The sequence below is a fragment of the Stylophora pistillata genome, chromosome 5 (genome assembly GCF_964205215.1).
Source record: "Stylophora pistillata chromosome 5, jaStyPist1.2, whole genome shotgun sequence".
Lineage (NCBI taxonomy): Eukaryota > Metazoa > Cnidaria > Anthozoa > Scleractinia > Pocilloporidae > Stylophora > Stylophora pistillata.
Window position 1 is genome coordinate 19,861,829 of NC_142523.1, and position 20,316 is coordinate 19,882,144.

Below are 20,316 nucleotides of genomic sequence, written 5' to 3' on the forward strand. Positions count from 1 at the left end.
CAAGTGATGTAAGACGATGAAGCCCTAAGAGGTCCCTGTTATTTCATAAAAATCGTCATCAGATCAATTGAAGTTTTTCGACAGAGGGGGGGGGGGGGGGGCATATCAGAACCAACACTTCAGTTTCTGAGGTTCATGTTTTATTTTAAACATTCCTGTGTATAATCCTAGTCCTTTTCTACGACTATCGATCTCTTTAAAAAGGGATTTTGTTCCTTTACTAGCAATATTGCAATGTTTGAGTTAACCAATTACATTTCTTAAGTTTGGTGTTTTGCTCTTTTCTACGGTAGAAAATAGAAACCTTCTGTTCTGACTTATAGCTTCCAGAACCGTACTGATGTTGACGTATTTTTTATCTCGCCGAATTTGTTGACTTGCGTTTTTGTTTGAAAATCGAATGAAGACATGCGCTCTGTAAAAGCATAACGGACCATCGCTTCATTGCAGATATTCATGTCCATAAATTGGTAAAAAAAAAAAAACATTTAGTCAGCTTCCCGTTTACAACTTTGTCTCTAGTCTTGCAGAAATTTATCACTAAGTAAAGATACGATGTAGAACCGCATCATTGAATAAAACTCGCGTTCTGATTAGACAACGAAGCGAGGTGTTTAGCGTGGAATTGCGAATTTAAAACGAGGCTAAGTGATATTGTTTCGCATCTACGTACATATAACAACTATGAGTAATGCTGTTACCTTTTTTTTCTTACCTTTATTCAATTACGCGATTCAAGGAGTCTCCATTACTTGACTCGTGAATTCCGCGTTAAATTGCACTTGAAAACCGATATCGCACTCATCGCTTCGTGATTTGTAGGATTTTTTGCGTGCAATTTAATTCGGAATTCGAGTAATGAATTTTCCTATAACAATTTAAGGCCAACAAGGCAATTTGCAGGTTTTCCATTCCAGGAGGATTGGTCACGTGTCATGGGTCTAAAAACTTGAACCTTCGACTTGCATGCGATCAGGTCGTGCACCTGGAAAGCGTGGTACATTTGTTCGCCAGCACGCATTAATAAAATAAATAATATTAATTTTGCAATGAAGACACAATTCGTGTATTATTTGTCCTATGTTTTGTTAAAGAGGTATTGTTGCCTTCTGTTATCCATAGTGACAATCATTAGCAGCGTAAGAACTTTAATCAAAAGCTCTCTTTCTAAATAAAACTCAAAATATCCTTGAGTTGACTTACAGGGGGCTTTCTTCGCCGAGAATTCTGCTCCATTTTATGAGTTCAGAGCTTTCACAAAACTCTTGTTGACTAGCTCAAAAGCAGAAAACGAGTTTCATTAAAAGTACTTTTAAAATAACTCTAAAAACTTTCCTTTCAAATAAAATTCAATGTATCCTTGTGTTCGCTTGCAGAAGCCTTTGATCGCCAAGCCAATTTGCTCCCTTTCTTAATTGTTGGAAGGTTTAATAAAAGACTTGTTGACTGGCCCAAAGGCAGACTGTGTGTTTTGTTTCCCTTAGGGCCAGTTAATGTTTGATTACCTTAAAAGCTCTTTTATCTCATGCAATTCAATACATGTTTGTGCCAAGTTGCAGGAATTAAGTCCATAAGCTCTCTTCAAAGATGCAAAAATAAGGCAATTTGTTTAGTACTTAATAACTACAGTTTTGTTTCCCAACTGGCCTGTTATTTCAAATTAAAAAGTGCTTTTGAAATAACTCTAAAAGCTTTCTTTTAAAATAAAATTCAGCGAACCCTTAAGTTCACTTGGAGTAGCATTTGATCGTCAAGCCAATTTGCTCCCTTTCTCCGGTTGGAAGGTTTAACAAAACAATAATTGACTGGCCCAAAGGTAGACTGTGCATTTTGTTTCCCTTAAGGTCAGTTATTAAGTGCTTGATAACTTTAAAAGCTCTTTTATCTCAGAATACAATTTAATACATGTTTGTGCTAACTTGCCGGAATTAAGTCCTTAAGCTTTCTTTTCAAAAGACAATTTTTTTTTTTTTGAGCTAAATCACTCTATTTTTTTTTTCTCACTGGCCCTGTTTTTTTTTTTTTTTAATTAAATATGTGCTTTTTAAACAACTCTACATTGGAAGGTTTCACAGAACAATTATTGACTGACCCAAAGGCAGACTATGCGTTTGGTTTCCCTTAGGGACAGTTATTAAGTGCTGAATAACTCTAAAATCTCTCTTATCGAATACAATTCAATACATGTTTCTGCTAACTTGCAGGAATTAAGCCCTTAAGCTCTCTTTTCTAACATAATTCAATGCAAGAATAAGGCAAGTTGTTTAGCGCTAAATGACTCTAAATCTCTCTTTTATAATACAATTCATCTTCGTATCTTGCGGGAACCTTTGATCACCGAGATATTTTGTTCTATTTCACGGTTGGGAAGTACAATTGCAACACAACACTACTAATTGACTAGCGCATCGTAAAACAGAGAGTTTTGTTTCATTTAGTGCTTAAGCTGTCTTGCAGGAGTCTTTGCCCACCTAGTCAATTTGTGTTTAAGCGCCAATAATAAGCTCATAGACAAGCTACACGCCTTTCTGTTCAAGTGATATCTTATACGAGAATACAGTTGAGAAATCTGGCACTCTAATGACGTTGTTAAAAATTCGAGAGTCCAATTAAAACACGATCACTGCTTTTAACATAAAAGAATAATCTGATATAGAACTTTCAATTCTCAAAAGGACTCTAATTTAGGGTCAGTGTGCTTGCGAAAAAGGGGTGTTTTTAAATTAACTATGGCAAATGATATCGAGCATTTAGTTGGCTCCCGCTATGTTTGGGGCGCACAGAACACCCCATATTTCCTCATCGGCTAAAATAACGTTTAGCTTTACAGACACATTATATAATACTTGGAGATTAGATGACCTGTTTCGCGAATTGTGTCGCTCGTGAAACGGATGAATAAATAGAGACAAATAAATTACATAAAAACTTATAACTTGTGAACTTGGACAGCTTTCAATCTACTAATACATGATTTTTCCCCTTCTCCCAGTTACTTATTTTAAATTCCAGGTATAGTTGTAGTTTCAACTTGATCGGGCTTTTGAAACTCGTAAGAAATGAAGTATTTTCCAAGAGAGGCTTTAAGGGGAAATCCACTCACGGAGTGCCACGGAATTCAAAGATCTATGAGAAGGAGGCGGCGAATTTTCCCCTCGAGTCTCAGCCTTGTTAAGTGAATTGAAAACAGATTAATCTCTCTATCTTATCTTAACTGTGATCCTTCACAAGACTATCTTCTGTTTTCGCTTTTAGTTTCATGTAACTCAACAAGTCCGGTTTCAACGCTTGCTTTAAAATTTATTCACATTACGGTCGATCGCGGTTGCTAAAGGATCAAAATAATTACTAGTTATTACAAAATACAAGACTAAGGAATAGAAACGTAAACAACAGAGGATAAGCAATCGTACAAGGAAAACATTTACAAACGTTGTATGATTTTGTGGACACGAAGGACGGAAAACTAAGAGTTGATCGCAATAAAGGAATCGACGTTGATCTCAACGACTCTGATACTCTAGTGCTAAGTTGTTACCAAGAAGCTTGTTCAAAATGAAATTAAACAAAGCAAAATTACGCGAAAAAATCTAGATCAACGTGAGTAAAAGAATGCGAAAAACAGTAAGAAAAATGCGCGTCCAAACCAAATGTAATTGGGAACGTAAATGAGAATGCCGCACTAACATTCCCTATAAATCTATTTTGAAAACTGATTTTGAAGTACCAAATCGGACTTATCTAATGCATTTTACCCTATTTTTTATTATCTGTCATTGACTCGACTAAAAGCCGATGAAGTCCACAACACAGCCTCCAAACTGCTTTGGGATCTTTAGTCCGTTAAATGCCTTAGGATAGTATAGCACTAGTTGCTCAATCGCTTTTGAGTCCAACCAGGAAGTCTATATAGACCACTTTCATAAATGGCTGCCGGATTAATAGTCTTTTGTTTAAATTTAAATTAGCCCTTCTGGCCTCGTTTGAGGCCAGAAATTCTTTTGAATTTTGTACTGGAGAACGAGGCCAGAAGGGCTAATTTAAATTTAAACAAAAGAATATTAATCCGGCAGCCATTTATGAAAGTGGTCTATAGTGATGCTTTTTTCACGTCTTTGTACATGATCTTTGTCTTCTTCATTACAGCTGTATGCAGATGACTCGACGCAATAAATAGCTAATGAGGGCCCACTGTACTTGAATCCGCCCGAAATAAAATAATTTACTGACCAATCATTTTAGTCATTAATACGAACAATTAAGAATGAAATTAGAAGAGAAATTATCATGCCAGTTGGTATTGAAGTCTGGTGTACCATTTCCATAAACAGGAGCATGAAGTAGCATAAACAGAGATTGCTCCTTGGGATGGGTGGAGGGGTTTAGAGCCCTACTCCCACCCCCCTCATCCTTGAGCAGCATTCTTGTTACTTCTAGACTCTTGCACCAACTGACTCCTTGTCAGGTTAGGAAGAGATGATGTAAACCGCCTTCTGGTTAGCTCAACCGCCTTCCGGTTAGCTCAATCAGTGGTTAGATCGCTGGATTGTGTTTGTGTGGGAGGTCGAGGGTTCGGGCCCCGGCCGGACCAATACTCATGGTCTTAAAATAACTGAGGAGAATTTGCTACCATTCTATAACAATAAGAAATGGATGGATATTCTAGTCTTCTCGGATAAGGTCGAATAAACTGTAGGCTCCGTCTCCTGCAGGGTTAGGGGTAGGAGACGTTAAGTTGCCACGTACGAGATTACTGTGTGGTGGATGTCCTCCCCTGGGGTGGAATGGGCGGGAAGGTGAGATCGTTACATGGACTGAAGCGGCTCCCAGACGCGCCTGATAATGCTGACGTCCGATCTCAACCTTGTCATTGTAATTGTAACTAAACACTTCTGTTGTTTAGACTGCTTAGACTTTCACTTTCACTTTCACTTTCACTTTCACTTTCACTTCGCGATAGCTGCGTAGAACTGTTGACATGTGGAAACCGCTTCAGGATAAGGAGTGATCAGATGTAACAGGTTAGGGCATCACACTACAACCCCGGACAAAACTTTTGAGACATTTCAATGCAATTTTTAATTTCCCACCATGCAACAATCGTTTCCAAAAGGAACAAACCTACCCCCTCCCCACCCCGATACAATGTTGTTGGGGCTTAACAGCTCAAGCATGCATTTCTTGTGTTACCGCAAACAACATTGCAATATGGGACGGGGGCAACAATCTTTGAATTGCGACGGTAAACATTTTTGTCAGGGTGAGTGCAAAAAATAGGTATATTTGTAGTGCGTCTCAACAGGTTTTGTCCGAGGTTGTAGCATGAGGCAAGACGAGGCAATTGCCTCGTCTTGATTTTGGCCTTGTTTTGTTTTGTTTTGTTTTGTTTTTTGGAAGAAACGTTTAATAAAGAAAATAATCCCTAGAAAATATTGGATTAATTAAGATAAAACCAGCTAATATAAGGTGGATGCATTGAGGCGAAAAGCATTTTAATGAGGTTAATTCGTTTCATGTGAACTGTGAGGAGCGATTTTTCAAATGATTTAAAGTTACAGAGGGGCCACGAAGGAGACGTATCGTGACATAACCGCAACAGGCCGCGTGACATCATAGGTCATCATTATTCCCATATCTTATCTGCGATGCTAAGAGCCACTAAAGGCCGGCCGTTGTGGGAGCTTTCTTACATAACTGTCGTAAAAGTACAAAAGGTGATTTGTTGACAATCGATCTATTGCAGACGCTATAATATTAAACGTTTCAGCGAAAAGACAATTTAAAAGAATAGATTTTAGAAGAATTCTTGATCAAGCCTTTCTCACTTATGATGGCTCTTAAAAGAGCCGTTTCATTTGGTTGGCGTAAGAAAGGCATTTCAAAACATTTGACGGAGCTCGCACAGGTTTGCCTCTAGAACATCCATACTGTCTAACATTGAGGTGATGTTGTCTCTAAGACGACAATATGTTTCTATTATCCGTCGTAAATAATCTTCTCTCGGTACAGCCGCGGTTATTGCAGAGGCGTAAATAATCCTCTCTCGGTACAGCCGCGGTTATTGCAGAGGCGTAAATAATCCTCTCTCGGTACAGCCGCGGTTATTGCAGAGGCGTAAATAATCCTCTCTCGGTACAGCCGCGGTTATTGCAGAGGTGTAAATAATCCTCTCCCGGTACAGCCGCGGTTATTGCAGAGGTGTAAATAATCCTCTCTCGGTACAGCCGCGGTTATTGCAGAGGTGTAAATAATCCTCTCTCGGTACAGCCGCGGTTATTGCAGAGGTGTTTTTGAAGACATGCAGCAATGTATGAGTTAATCGTACTATGACCGTTAAATATTCAGAACTGATATATTTGTTGCCCTATCAGAAACTGAATTGCTTATGTTAATAAGGCAAATATTGTGAACAAAGATTCCCCTATAATATTACATGGCTGTCTCAAAGTTGAAGAACATAAGCAAGAGGTTCTATTATAGGGGGTCGTACATTCCGTAAACCGCCATATTTTGTTCCTTCGAAACCGCAAACCACTTTGGTTTTTTCTAAAAACCGACAGCGCCCTACAGGTAGGACGATTATCCTCATAACCGATCTTTTAACAGCACGTTGCAAATTCTTTGCGATATGTTAATGAGCTCAATAATCGTATTTCTCCTCACAAAGACCATAAGATATTAAGAACAAAACAAATTGTTTCTATAGAACTCCATTCAGTAACCAGCGAACGAAACGGTTTTAACGTCTAATGGGCTGTTCCCAAAGATTCCCCGAGATTTTTTATAACGAATTGTAAAAGGACAACTTTTTAGGGCTGGGTGTGTTGTCTGTTCTTATGTGGTCGTTCTATCATGGATTTTTGGACAAAACAAGCTTGTGAAATTTACGTTACCTTTACCATGTAATGATCTCAACCCAGGATAGAGGCCTTCTGATATGCGGCAGGGATCTAGCAAGCCGATCCAGCAGTGTAAATTGAAGACCATTGAAGGACTGCAAGTATTATGCAAACTACGATTTTATGAATAAAATTAAGTCTTACGATATCAATAAACAAACCAACACTTACCGAAGTAGCTCTTTCAGCTGCTGCAATTTGTGCAAGGAACGAGGCAACTTTATGCGAAATTTTTCCTTACGGATGAAATCCTTTGGCGCTGCCCCAAGCTTGTAAAATAAGGCAACACATTTAATTATATCGACATTCGCCACATCTCCGCCATCTTTCACGTGCTTTCGTGACCCCTTCGAGACTTTGAAGCCTGGCCTTATATCAAATTACCTCCCCACCCCTCCCCACATGGCCGGAGACACAGAAGGAAGCCCTAACTGACTTGGTCTAGCCCTAAAAGGCAATCCTTTGTTAAAGAGAGAAGCTTTACGCAAAATAAAGTTACCGCTCAGTCTTCTGAGCCTCTTAACTCTGTTGAATCATGAACTAATCATGAATTAATTCGACTATTGCTCAAATAGTGCTTTACTGCGAAGGATCGTGCACATATACGTTTCATAACCGCAGTTCGTACATATGTTTCATATGTTTGTTGTTGTTTGATTTATCATCTACGGGTTTATGTCGAATTAATTTGATGGCCTGCTCCCAGTTGGCTTGTTAGCTCAATTGGTAGAGCGCTGCACTAGTATCGCAGAGGTCAGTGGTTCGAATCCCGTACGGGCCTAAAATTTTTTTCAGGTCTGATTTTCACTATTGCTCAAATAGTGCTTTACTGGGAAGGATCGTGCACATATACATAAGTAGTTATTGTTTACAAATAAACACTTTCAGATACAATTGTTGTTGTGTTAGTTGAACTTGGAACTTTGCTTCACATAAACATTCTCTTTTGGCTAATGTTATTTTATGCCCTTTAATTGCTTCAGTGTTGCTACAACTGTTATAACTTATATTTTTGAAAAATGGAGAAACGGAAAGAACATATTTAACCTTTTTTCATACAAGGCATGTTGAATATAGTATCTCTTAAAAGTTCTTTTGTACAATATGTAGCTTGTGTTTTGTTCTCAAGCTGTAAACTTACATTTAACGAAAATAGTCTTGCAGTGACGGAAGGTCGACTCGAAAGTACTCAGCAGTTGTGTTAGAATAAAGGCAGGTTAAAGCGTTTCGCAGAATTGCACAGACTATATACATCTTACCAACTTGACTTAAACTTCTTTTTAAAATCTAAAAATTTTAAATAGTTGATGATGTCTGCGAATAACCACTCTACAGATTCACGTACTGCACTCGTTTTTTCATTAAAAATTCCATTTGCCTGGTTAAAACGCCAACTCGGAAAGAGGCTTGGAGGTAGAACCTAAGTGGGTAGGCTGGGTCACTATATAAACATGTTTCTCTTCCAGCTGGACAGAAAGCAAAATTTTCAAAATCATCATACAGATCAGAAACTGCCAACATTCGTGCATCCTTCCTTCTGTGAAAACAACAAAGAAAAAAGTTTTACAAATTAGAACATTGTATCTAAGAACTTGAATTGGGAGTCCCTTTATAGCATGTACCTACCAACAGGACCATATAGATGTTCAATGAATCCATTTGGGACCGCAACAGACTGAAATTTAAGCACATGAACCCGTTTATGTCCATTGTATACAATTCTCTGGTTTGCATCCGTTCTAGAAATGGGGCGCACAGTTCCATCTATGAAACCAAAACAATTGTCCAGTGCTGCTTCTTTATTACTAATGGCATCTGCATACTGATTCAGTGCAGCTGGATTTAAAAGGTCGTGATTCCACTGCGTTATTTCGTGACCATGAGTTGTGTACATCCAGTCTACAACCTCATTACCGATCATGCTAACTTCTGGCACGAATCGTCCAAAAATAGAAGTCATATCGGAATACCGGCACGGGTAAGGAAACCTCTTCAGCATTATACACAGGCCTTGGACTCCACCGCAAATTGTTCCATTGCGGAACTGGAAGACAGGAGGTACTCTTAAAGCTAAGAAGCAAAGGAATATCCATCTTTTTCATTCGAAAATCGGCTTTACATTCGGCTGGGTTTTTATTCGCGAGGGAAAACTTTTCATACACCGAGTGAGGAAAAGGAAGATTACTCGGCCTGTATGCTTCGTAAAGCAGAACAAATTCTTCCTCGTCTATGATCTCTTCCCTTAGACACAAAACAAAGCACTTCTTGGACTTTCTTAAATAATCCCATGGCTATTTCTGCGAAAGAATTGCCGAAGAATCACACTGATAAAGAGCGATTCGTAGCAGCGTCGTCTTGCACCGCGACGGGGATCTTACCTTTACTTTTCCCGCGCAAACCACAGCGTTCTAGTCCCAGTCCTTTATCAGCGTTCTAGAGGCCGTCGCGTCTCGGATCTTAAAGTCAGTCCCTATTAACTCGCCCTAGCAAGACACCTGCACTGCTGTCTAGCCCGTAGTATTCAATAATGAAAAGACAAAAAATATATATATATTTTGATTCAATAACGGTAGGACCTAAAACAGTTTCAGTTACCGAGCGACCAAAGTGATTCCATTGCTGCACCGTCTTGAAAATGGAGCAGTGGGTAAATATCTTCTTCAGCTCATTTTTGACCAAATATAAAAAACCCTTTACAGGTTTATTTAATCCACAGAACACATTGGTAACGAAAGTCTTGACCAGTTTGGATCAGTCAAATAAAAGACCGTACATTTTCATCTGAATTCCCACGTTTGCCATCTGCCGCCTTGGTACCTTCCCTGGAGCTATCCAATAAAAGAGATGGCAAGTTACACAGAGAGAGAGGAGGGCTGTTTAGGGAGAGTCTTTCCCGTATGTTATTAATTCTTGGCTAAATAACCCGTATCCAATTCCTTTGGTTTATATCCCTATAATTCCAGTTCGATATCACGGAGTCTTTATTTCAAATATCCCGAATCCCGTTTTTCTTCAAGTGTCTCTTACTCTATAATTTTCTACCGGAATATCAGTCACGCCGACGAGGCATGGTGGGGTGACTGTTAAATACAAGTTGACGGGTTCCACAGTTTTGTAAAAAACCATAAAAAACGCCATTTATGCCATAATCGACGTCTCCACTTGCTAAAGTTCGTTCTAAAATTCGAGCAGCATTGACTTGGTGAGATTAACGTGCATTTACTCTACTTGGTGGTGGAAAACAATAAAACAGGCTACTGGGACTCTGTTAAGGGTTTATAGAAGTGACCGTATAACAGAGGCAAAAGTTAAGATTGTTTCGGGGCTTTGACAACTGACGGCTCAATACAAGGTGAATAAAGGGGATAAGTTTCTAAAAAAACAACTGTAAAGTGTTTATCAACAGATTTGTCAATCTAAATTATGTGAAAAGTTTCGAAGGCGACGTTTCGGGCGTTAGCCCCTCGTCAGAGCACAAAGAGGACTTTTGGATTATGTTTGCGTTTATATGTAGCAAATGAATCTACCTTGTTAATGGGAACATGGAAAACCAAAGAATAAATTAGTTAATGAAAAGCGTTCGTTGATACAGTCGGCAGCGGTGGGAATAAAGGGCGCCGACTAGGTAGAAAATTTTTTGTTGTAGAGTTTCGTAGCTTTCCAAATTGCTTAGATGAAAGGCCGCAGGCAGCCATATGCTGCTTCGAATGATTAGGCAGATTTACATGTCTAACGACAGGCTTGGGTGCGTCCTCGTGACCGCTAATACTGGTTCGACTGTAATACCGTGGCTTGAATCCCAATTTCTTTTGGGTATCCATCAAATCTAGTTTTCGATCTTAATAGCATGACTTATTGGGGCCGAGGCGTAGTACAGGAGGGCGCTCGCGAAGCGCGAGGAAAAGAAAATTGGGCGCTTCGCGCACCGCTTGTGAATAGCCCTTCGACCCCAATTATCGCCTGTTCTGCAGGCTATGATGTTAAAAATAAAGTTTTTTCAGCGCCCTGTGTCATAGTTTATCTTCATTGGAAGGTTGCAGATGGTAATTATGGTATGTACATTTGCACTTTGTATGTTCGGTAGTCAAAATTCTTCTCAAAACTGTAACCCAAGTTTATTTTTCAAAGATTACTTTTAACAGCAGTTAACAAATTAGAGCAGAAAATGCGCATTAAACTACTTTCAATTTGCAAATCAGTTGAGAAACTTTTGGTAAAGGGCCATCAAAATGGCGGTGAAGCTTGCAAGCCAGACAGACAGACCAGCGAATTCAGCTCCAGATGCAATCCCGTTGCAATTGTCTCCCTGGCAGCAATCCGCTGTACAAGACGACATCAACCCAGTCACAGTCGAATTTAAAACTTTGCAGACTGTGAAAAAAAGAAAAGAAAAAAAATATGATTCAAAGGCATCTAGGAACGTTTACCTTTTCACTTCTACGATCTCGCTAGCACTTCTCCTTACTGTCTGCCGTACAATTCTTATGATGTTAGTATGAAGAATTTGGTACTGGATCAACTGATAATCTTTATTCTCATCACTTGTCTGCTTAGTATTAAAATTGAAAGGAGAAATTTTGTCTTGGTCACTCGTGGGAGTTAAACTGAGGGCTAAGGAACAGCTCAACGAGCCTGCACAACCTGGGTTAATATGTTGGAGTCACCAGCATCTTATTTCTCCTCGCGGTGCGATTGTTAAGGTCATGAGAATAAAGGAAATGTTCGCCCATTTCAGGGGTTTTGATTGTTTAACAATTTCTCCTCGTCAGTATCAAATGAAATTTTACTAGATGACTACATAGACTATGCATATCAAAGCTAGAGTGTAAGAATTCACATCCAGCGGCGAGATCGATGCAGAAGACAAAAATCAGACTTTGACGGAATCAAAATACGTTTTTATCCATTTACTGAACGAGTTCTCAGTTATTGAATCCTTGTGTTTGCGTAAAGGTTTCTGGAACTACTTGGGGACAAACATTGCAAGCTGCCAGCAAGAAAATACGAGGGAGAGATTTTTTGATGACCAAAAATACGACTTGGGTCGCCTTATAAGACAATGTTTACACGAGAAAAGTGTACGAGTTTACTTGAATAACAATGAAATGTGTACTTATAAACTTGTCTCCTCGAGTAATGTTCATCGAAACCACCTTTCACCACCATATATTTTCATTTAAAAACTTGCAATGTTTGCCCCCCTTGTGGTCCCAGAAACCCTCGCGCATAATACAGTGATCCGATAAGTGGCAACTTATTCACTGTAACATAAATGATTTACTTACAGTTGGCCACAAAGTCCGGTGCACAAATACGTGCATTTGAGCAGTTTTTCAATGTGAAGTCCAAAGAACCAGCACCAAGAATCGTCATTTTGAATTCTAAGGTCATGCATCTATTCATATCAAGGGGGCACTCCAGGAAATCTGGATCACTGCAGGGTTTTCCAGAAATTCCCGCTTGCGCTGGTAGGTTGGTACATACGTTACATTGTAATGCCAGTGCTGTTGGATGAGGTAAGAAGATTAGACTCCGAGAGCTCCCTTAGTTCTTTTTTTTTCCTCCTCATCATCATCATTTAATGTCATCCAAAGTCAAATGTCCCCGGGGTAGAACGTTGAAGCTCCGAATTTATCGACGCATTATTTACACTAACACTACTAAGTGAGTTTTTTTTTTTTTCTCTCCTTCAGTAAATATATGTTATTCACCAGCATAGGTCGGTCCGTATTGAGAAAAATTGTGCCCTCAATTTTATTTATAACATGATAATGATGATTTTAAAGACGTCCAAACAAAGAAACCTTTTTTTTTTTTTTACAAGTATCTGTCACCATCTGACACCTATCAATAAGAGAGCGAATAGGGAAAAAGTGGATGTACTCTTGAAAACAACAACGGTACTGGTTTGGTGACTCAAGTTCTATGACTGTCACGACACTTTTTTCTTCAAAATCAGTCAATGATCTTACGAACAGTATTATTCACCTCCATCGACGATTTAAGTGCGAAAATTTAACTCTGTTCAATCAGAAAATAGCCAGGAAAGTAAGTGTAAGAAAATTTAAATGTATGTTTTTAAGTTGAGCAAGATGAGATGTCTTGTTTGTTTGCTGCAAAGTCGTGTGTAAATCTGGTCTTCCTTTCACCAAAAAATTAAATTCAAATAAGACACCTTAAGTATACCCAAGGGTATATAATGCGGCTATTCTCATTGAAATCCAAACTGAACACAATTGGAAAGACTTAGGGTAACCGTATTTGTACCAGAACTGAAAATTTCGCTCACCCCAGTCTCTTAACACGAACAAATCATTAATTTAATTTAATTTAATTTAATTTATTCCATTTCACTGCAATTACATGGGAAAATAAAACAAAAGAACACACAATAATAACAAATTAGGTTACATAACAAGGCAGTGGGGAAGACTAGAAGGGAACTGACGAACCATACGTGCTAGTCAACCCATTATGAAGAAAATATACGGATATATAAAAAACTTAATCAAGGTATGTAACTGGCTAGCTGCTAACTACCTAACTGAGTAATCTAACTAACTTACTAACTAACAACCTTACTAACTAAGTGCAGGTTTAGCCCAGGTGGTACATGGGTGCTCAGGGTCGAAAACCCTATCGTTATAAAAATTAGTGCATAGTCTCTTAAAAGAAGAAACACTACAGCTAGCCGTCCTCAACGCATCAGGCAGATTGTTCCATAGATACGGAATCCTATTAAAAAATGTTCCCTTAAAAAGTTCCGTCCTGAATCTATTAATTCTTAGTTTATTACTTGCATGCGATCTTAATCTCTCATCTGAACAAAATTGAAAATACGACTTAAGTGAAGAGTTAAAATGCCCGCACTTCAGTTTATAAAAGGTTGAAAGATCCTTGACTTCTCTGCGGTAAACCAGTGGTAGCAGGTTGAGACGTTTTAGGCGTTCATTATAGCTAAAATCGGGTAACATAAGCCGAGTCGTTGCACCCCTTCTATTCTTTTTATCATAGTAATTGATTTTGGGCTCCAGATTTCAGAGGCGTACTCAAGGTGAGAACGTACGAGAGCCACATAAAGGGATCTCAGAGTTGGTAATAAAATTTTGCTTCCGCTGATAGTGCGACGAATAAAACCCAGCATTTTGTTAGCCTTGTTTACCTGGGCTTGGATGTGATTATTGAAGCTAGCTGTATCTGACATAAGTACCCCGAGATCGCGCTGGGCTCTCACCCTGCTAAGAGCCTTCTCTCCCATTCTGTAGTTGAGAATTAGAGAGAATTCAGATATTAAATGAATGAAAGTTACATCGATAATTTAATTGTAAACATATACAACACGTTCTCACTTTCGGAGCTACTTTTTGTGAAGGATTAGAATGAATTACCAACGGGTTTTTAGGCAAAACGAAATAATTATGAAAAATGGGAACCAAGGTAAGGATGTATTCGGCGACTCACGTAAGCGTTACCGTACCCGTAGGCACAGATAGAAAAGTACGGACTGCGCTAAGAACCAATCAGATTGCAGTGCCCTCTGATAAAAAAAAAAAAAAAAAATTTTGGTTTCCTTAACCCTTTCACTCTAAAGTCTTCTGAGAACACTGTTGATGGAAAAAATTATGGCAGCTTCGATCTTAAAAATTCGCCGCTTATTTGTCGACTTGAATCCCCAAGCAACAGAACAATGTCAATCACAGGGTCTACAATCAATCACAGATGAAATGGACATGTTGAATTTCTAATATGGTTACATATATCCTTGAGCTGACTCGCAGAAGTCTTACTAAAATCGCAAAGTCATTTTGTATATAAGACCAGTAACTAACCCTAAAACAAACCACAGGCCTGTCAGTTTCCGTTCACTTGATATGTGAGACGAAAATTCGAAGAGAAATCTCGCACAATGAAAAGCGCGAGAACCCAGAGAAGGGTGGGCAGAATACAAGTTACTTTCTTACAGGATAATACAAGTTTTCTTATAGAAGATATAATGGAATTTCTACTGCCGTCTTTGTTTACACTTTTCTTCAACAGTATCCATTACCAATAATTCAGCTGAGCTAGAATCACGTAGAATCTACCATGAAACTTGTCATGCAATACATTAACAAGACCGTTTCGCAATCCGTGTCGCTCAGAAATAAATCTATAATGTAAGGCCCGGCTCAGATGCCGATCTTTTCATGAGCCGAACCTAATGCCTTGAATTAAGCACCTGAAAAGATGGGCGTCTGAATCAATTTGGAACGGCTATTTCGATTTGGAACGGCTCACCCGTTCTTCCCGCCTAGCTTTGCCGAGAATTTCGCCTTTAGAACGCCTTTGGAAGGGCTTTAATTCAGACGCCGTACTTTTCATGTGCCGATCCTAACGCATAAATTGTTTTAATGTATTTTGCAAGGAGTTTGACTGGTTTTACTGGAACTGAATTTGGAACGGCCAAAAAGAACGGCGTTTGAATCAGCAGGCGTATCTTTTTAATTTGGGTCGGTCCAAATTCGAATTTAGTTCGGCTCATAAAAAGTTCCGCGTCTGAATCGGGCCTAAAACACCAAAACAAAACAAGCGAACAAAGGTGAAAAGCAGAAACACAGGATTCTTTCTTCTAGCGAATTAAAGCCCAGTTCAAAAGGTCGAACATCACATAAGACGAAATAGATTTCAATTTAGGTCGAACCAAACCGGTGAAGTTCGACCTTTAGGTAAAACTACGCCGAACTTGATTCTTCAAACAAATTCAGAGCGGCGAAAACGAATCTCCTGTTCGGTGAGTTTTAAAAGAGAGCAGATTTTAAATTATTAATTGAGTTCCATGATAGATCCCACAATCAATTTTCTACAGCTCCGAAGCAGACGGTCGAAACGTGTCGGTCGATTGAAATTCTGCAGGACGAACTCGACTGATTCGAACGTCAAACTTAACGATTCAAAACAATTCAAACTCACCGATTCTCTTAGTTCAGTTCGAACTGGGCCTACAAGATGATTTTTTAAGTTTTGCTGTGTGGAGTTTTATCCTTTTGTATTAATTATTTGCACTTCCAGGTATATTTGCAATTTCTACTTGCTTACGCTCATGAAACTTAATAGAAATTACAAACCTTTTTCCCTCCGCACTGCGTAATCAAAGCAGCGAATTTATACCTGGTTTCCCGAACTTGGCGGAGTAAGGGCAAACCAAATAAACATTTGGGTATGGTTCGGACTGAGATCCTTCTATTCCAAACAAAAATAATTCTGTTTTCGCTTTTTCTGCACCTGAAAAATCTCTTCTGGATCCGTCCTTTCTCAAAAACCCGTGAAGTTTCTGCAATGACTCTGGCAACTTTAAAGCTTTTCGATCGGGCATAAAGATCTTAATAATGAAACCAATATTGATGTGGAAATAAAAGGCAATGCTCAGGACAAGTACTAACCATTTGGTGTGATACACCACGCAAACAGAGCAACCAAAGCGAGAGAAAAAGTTTCCATGGTTCCTTTGCTGGTTTGCGGTGGGAATCGACAGGAGAATGATCGCAATATTTCACGAAACTAATTTCCCGTGAAATTCTGGGGATGTTGAATTTGGGCATGGATGTGAGCTATTGAATTGCCCCGACCAATCAAATGTTAGGAAAGCAGTTGAGCTTTGTCTGGTTCTGTCTGGTTTCGATTCGTCTAAAAATACAATATAGGCTTTGGGCCTTTAGAAACTTTAATAAACGCTGGTAGCAGTTGTGACGAATGCTCATACATATAAACAAATACCATCATTAAACTTGGACTATTCGTTAATGGATAATTACTGAGGCATATGGCATTATGAGAAATATTGCAGCCAGCTGAGACCGTAGGCCGAAGCTGGCTGCAATATTTCTTATCATGCCATGTGCCGAAGTAATTATCTATTATAATTATTGATCCCCATGAAATTCTATTGTTCTGTGTCTGTGTTGGATCTTCGATTTTAGTCGCACCTATGTGTGATAATTGTGATGCTCATTGCTATCGTTCTTTGTTGTGATGAATATATCTTAGATTTTAATTGTGCCTTGGGTTGTTATTGTAGCTCGTTGTTACAGTTGTTCAAAACAGTTCTGTTGATGGAATTAATTCGTGCAAGGCGTGTAACACTGCTAGTTTGCATACTTTAGAAGCCAGAGAATTCAGTCATTTTACTCAGTGCGGACCTGGGTTTAGGAAGAGGATGGATTCGTCGAAGACCGGAAGGATTATTTATCACACAGAGCTCTACGAAGGCAGATATTTCAGCAGAAATGGAAGATAATGTAATGTAACGTTTGGACATTTCTGTCAGTGCTTTAATTCTTATCAACTTCTAAAGGCGGCGTTTCCGTTTTCTTTTTTTCAATAGAGCAAAGATTTAGAACGCCAATTACAGCTTCAGAATGCGAGAAATTTGACTAAAGTTGGGTTTCAGACGCCAGCCGCCGGAAATGGGCGTGGGTTTTGAAAGTCTTTGATGAGTGGAAGCAATATTTTTAATAATTGTAACCTGCACACTGCAATATTTTTAATATTGCAGCATGCTTATTTAGCGCGTTTAATTATATTGCCCCTGATAATTTCCTTCAAAACAAAAAGGACCGCCTCCGTTTTCTTCGTACAGTTGTTTTACCATCTTAAAGACTACAATAGTAGATTTAATGCAGAGAGAGAACAATAGAATTTCAAGGGGATAAGTAATTATTAGTATGTCTCGCTTCTGTGACAGAATGATTATGACTGTGTGTATAAAGGTTGATCAACTGTTGCATTATAGTTGTTAGTGGTTTCTGCTTGTAATAATGTGGTTGTCCGTTTTACTGAACCTTTCGTTTCAGCAATGGCCAGCAAATGGAAAAAAAGTAGACATCTTTAGCCTCGATGTCATACATTGGTCGCGTGTCCGAAATAGGCAAACAAAAGTTACGGCCGTTTAAAATTTTACTGCAAGCATGAACAACTGGACAGGTGTAGTTTTCGCGCGTTTTTTTTTTTTTGCGTTACTTGCGAGTTACGCGCCAGAGAAGGGGTGCAAAATCCCCCCTCCCCCACCCGCACGGTTAGCCTAGCTCTCGCCTCTATTCAAATGAAAACCACAAGAAAAATTTAATCTGTTCTGCAGGCGATGCGAAGAGCGAAGAACACCGCCTTAAACACGTTTTACGTTTAGAGCTGCCACAATAATTCCCGAAACTCAGATTTGTCTTTCTGTAAATTCCCTAAGGATCCTAAGCTATATAAGTTAAATATCTGCAGTATAATTCTTCAACGAAAAGTCTCACGAATGGTAAAACTTGCTTGTCAGAAAAATTATTTTTTGTTGTATCGGTTTTTTTAAAAGCGAAGAACTAGCCAGTAGTTCTCTGATGAATAGTTGCATGACAGGGCAAAGCAGTACACCATTTCGCCGCGTACAACTCCTTTTTCTTAACAAGGGCGACCACTTTGAAAAAGTAATTGACCTTTTACAATCTGTTAGCCTTCCAAACTTCCTTTGTCGCAAACACGAGGTAAAGAAAGTCTTTTTCACGGTGGCTACGTGACCCACGAGCATGAGGTCATACATGTTGTTTAGAACTAAATTTTAGCGCCATGGTAACGTGACGTGAATAGATGAATGAGTAACGTTATTTCAACACGATAAAATATTCAGTATAGCTGGTGGGGTAATGCATTTTAAATTAAAACTACGGGAATATTTCACTAATCAATGAGTTTTCCAACTGAGTTACATATCTAATATTTTGATTTGTAGGCTGATTAACTCAGCGTAGAATTAACGATAACAACATTATCTAATAAGAAAGGAATGTACGCCTCTCGGGAATGGACGCAAGGGCACGGTCTCCAACACTTAATGATCGGTAGTCGGAAACTTCCAAAAAATTCCCACGAAGTACCTCATGGAAGCCTGCTGAGAGCGTTGAACAGAGCGATTCTTAAGATTACGATGGCTTATATTGGTTTAGCTTATGCTTACCTTAGAATCCATTATAGCTGAAGCTTAGATGTTTGCGCGTCGTTACAATATGCAAAGGTTCGGAAAATTCGTACATTAATTAATCAAAGTAATTTTATCAACCTTCTAACTCTCAAACCCATTTTACAATACAGAGCATTTTCAGTACATAAGTCGTCTCGTTTGGGAGAGGAACATGTTACATGATAGTTGTAACACGAGGAGCTTGTCCTAAAGCGCTGAAGAGTGAATTAATGAGTGCATTGCTCTTCGAAATTTTAAATTTCATTTCTTCTTTCAAGAAAAGAATTTGTCGTAAGTAAAGAAGCTACAAGCTATTTGTTTTCTTTGTAACACTGATAAATGACGCTAGAATGTTTTATTTTCTGTTCTAAAGCGAGTGTCAGTAGTTACATCCAGCGATGTTTGATAGCACGTTCTGCTGACTTTGTATAGCGCGTATCACGTTCACCACTAAATGACTCGTTGGGTAGAGCTGTAATGACCCGTTGTTACTACTGACCTTATATATAACAAAACAAGAAAATTTCGTAACCGTAATCAACGTCTGAAGGGAGACTGACAAAATGCCAGTATATCATGGGGCGCTAAAGAGTTACACGCCTTAAAGTTCCGCCGCTGTGAGTAATCGGTTATCCACAATGCAAGCAATACAGGAGCTTGCTCAAAGAAAACATTATCCTAAGCTTGTCTAGACAAATTACAACAATCAACTATTCCATATAGTTGGTATATTTCTGTTACTGATCGAATCCGAAAACACATTCTATGCAGAAACAGACTATTGTTTTTCAAGGACAATATGCAATAAATAATGAACTAAATTTCCATGCAGCTTAAAATACTACAACGTTCAAGGTAAGTTTTCCTAAATTACTCACCGAATGGTAACAACACAACAAGAAAACAAAGCAGCAAAGAATTCATGGTTCCCTAGTCTTTCCTGCGAGTACCAACTTGCTTAATGGCGATAGCTTTCAGGTTTGAGAAAGAAAGCAACTCCCAATTATGGTGAGGCGAGGTGTCACCTGGTGACTTTGAAGGGCGCCTGTCAATATGTTGATTATTGACGGATTGACTAATGATAAACGACTGTTCCGAAAACGGGGAGTGCGGAGTGCGGAGTCTAAAAAAGATTTAAAAAATAAAAAATAAAATGAAACAATTGAAAGATTATTTAAAAACATAAATTTCTTTTTTTTTTTTTTTTTGGGGGGGGGGGGGGGCATATGTCCTTTCACTGCGCCTGGTCTCTCACGTGATCATTGCATTGCGGGAGACCAGTTATTCTACCCACGCGCGACCACGCACCAACATCGCATGATGTGCAGCCCGTGACGCAGTGGTAATAACAGGTACCGTCCTTAAGTTGAAACAAACTTTCCGAGTTTTTAAGAACTTGGTCAGTGGTTATGAAATAAAATGCTTATTGACTGAGTTAGGTCG

The 20,316-nt window shown here is 38.9% G+C and overlaps 1 protein-coding gene and 1 pseudogene across 3 annotated transcripts; both read right to left on the reverse strand.

The window, feature by feature from the left end:
- Window positions 1-7,495: 7,495 nt before the first annotated feature.
- On the reverse strand, window positions 7,496-9,797 carry LOC148730707 (uncharacterized; annotated as a pseudogene). Its single transcript, XR_016001783.1, has one exon. The product of XR_016001783.1 is annotated as an uncharacterized LOC148730707 (transcript).
- Window positions 9,798-10,989: 1,192 nt separating this feature from the next.
- Window positions 10,990-19,983, reverse strand: LOC148730708 (uncharacterized). 2 transcript variants are annotated; one of them, XM_088761321.1, is made up of 3 exons: window positions 19,752-19,983; window positions 12,185-12,403; window positions 10,990-11,270 (listed from the first exon to the last, which is right to left on the reverse strand). In XM_088761321.1, the coding sequence occupies exons 1-3, from the start codon at window positions 19,795-19,797 to the stop codon at window positions 11,095-11,097; spliced, it is 441 nt and encodes a 146-aa protein (XP_088617447.1). In that variant the 5' UTR covers window positions 19,798-19,983; the 3' UTR covers window positions 10,990-11,094. The 2 variants fall into 2 exon arrangements, with proteins under 2 accessions (XP_088617447.1, XP_088617446.1); XM_088761320.1 differs by lacking the exon at window positions 19,752-19,983 and adding an exon at window positions 16,319-16,469.
- Window positions 19,984-20,316: the final 333 nt, after the last annotated feature.

Coding starts and splice junctions, on each gene's coding strand:
- LOC148730708 (XM_088761320.1), bottom strand. CDS start 16,376: ATGGAAACTTTTTCTCTCGCTTTGGTTGCTCTGTTTGCGTGGTGTATC. Junction 12,404..16,318: donor GTGGTGTATCACACCAAATG/GTTAGTACTTGT, acceptor CTCATCCAACAG/CACTGGCATTACAATGTAAC. Junction 11,271..12,184: donor ACCGGACTTTGTGGCCAACT/GTAAGTAAATCA, acceptor TTTTTTTCACAG/TCTGCAAAGTTTTAAATTCG.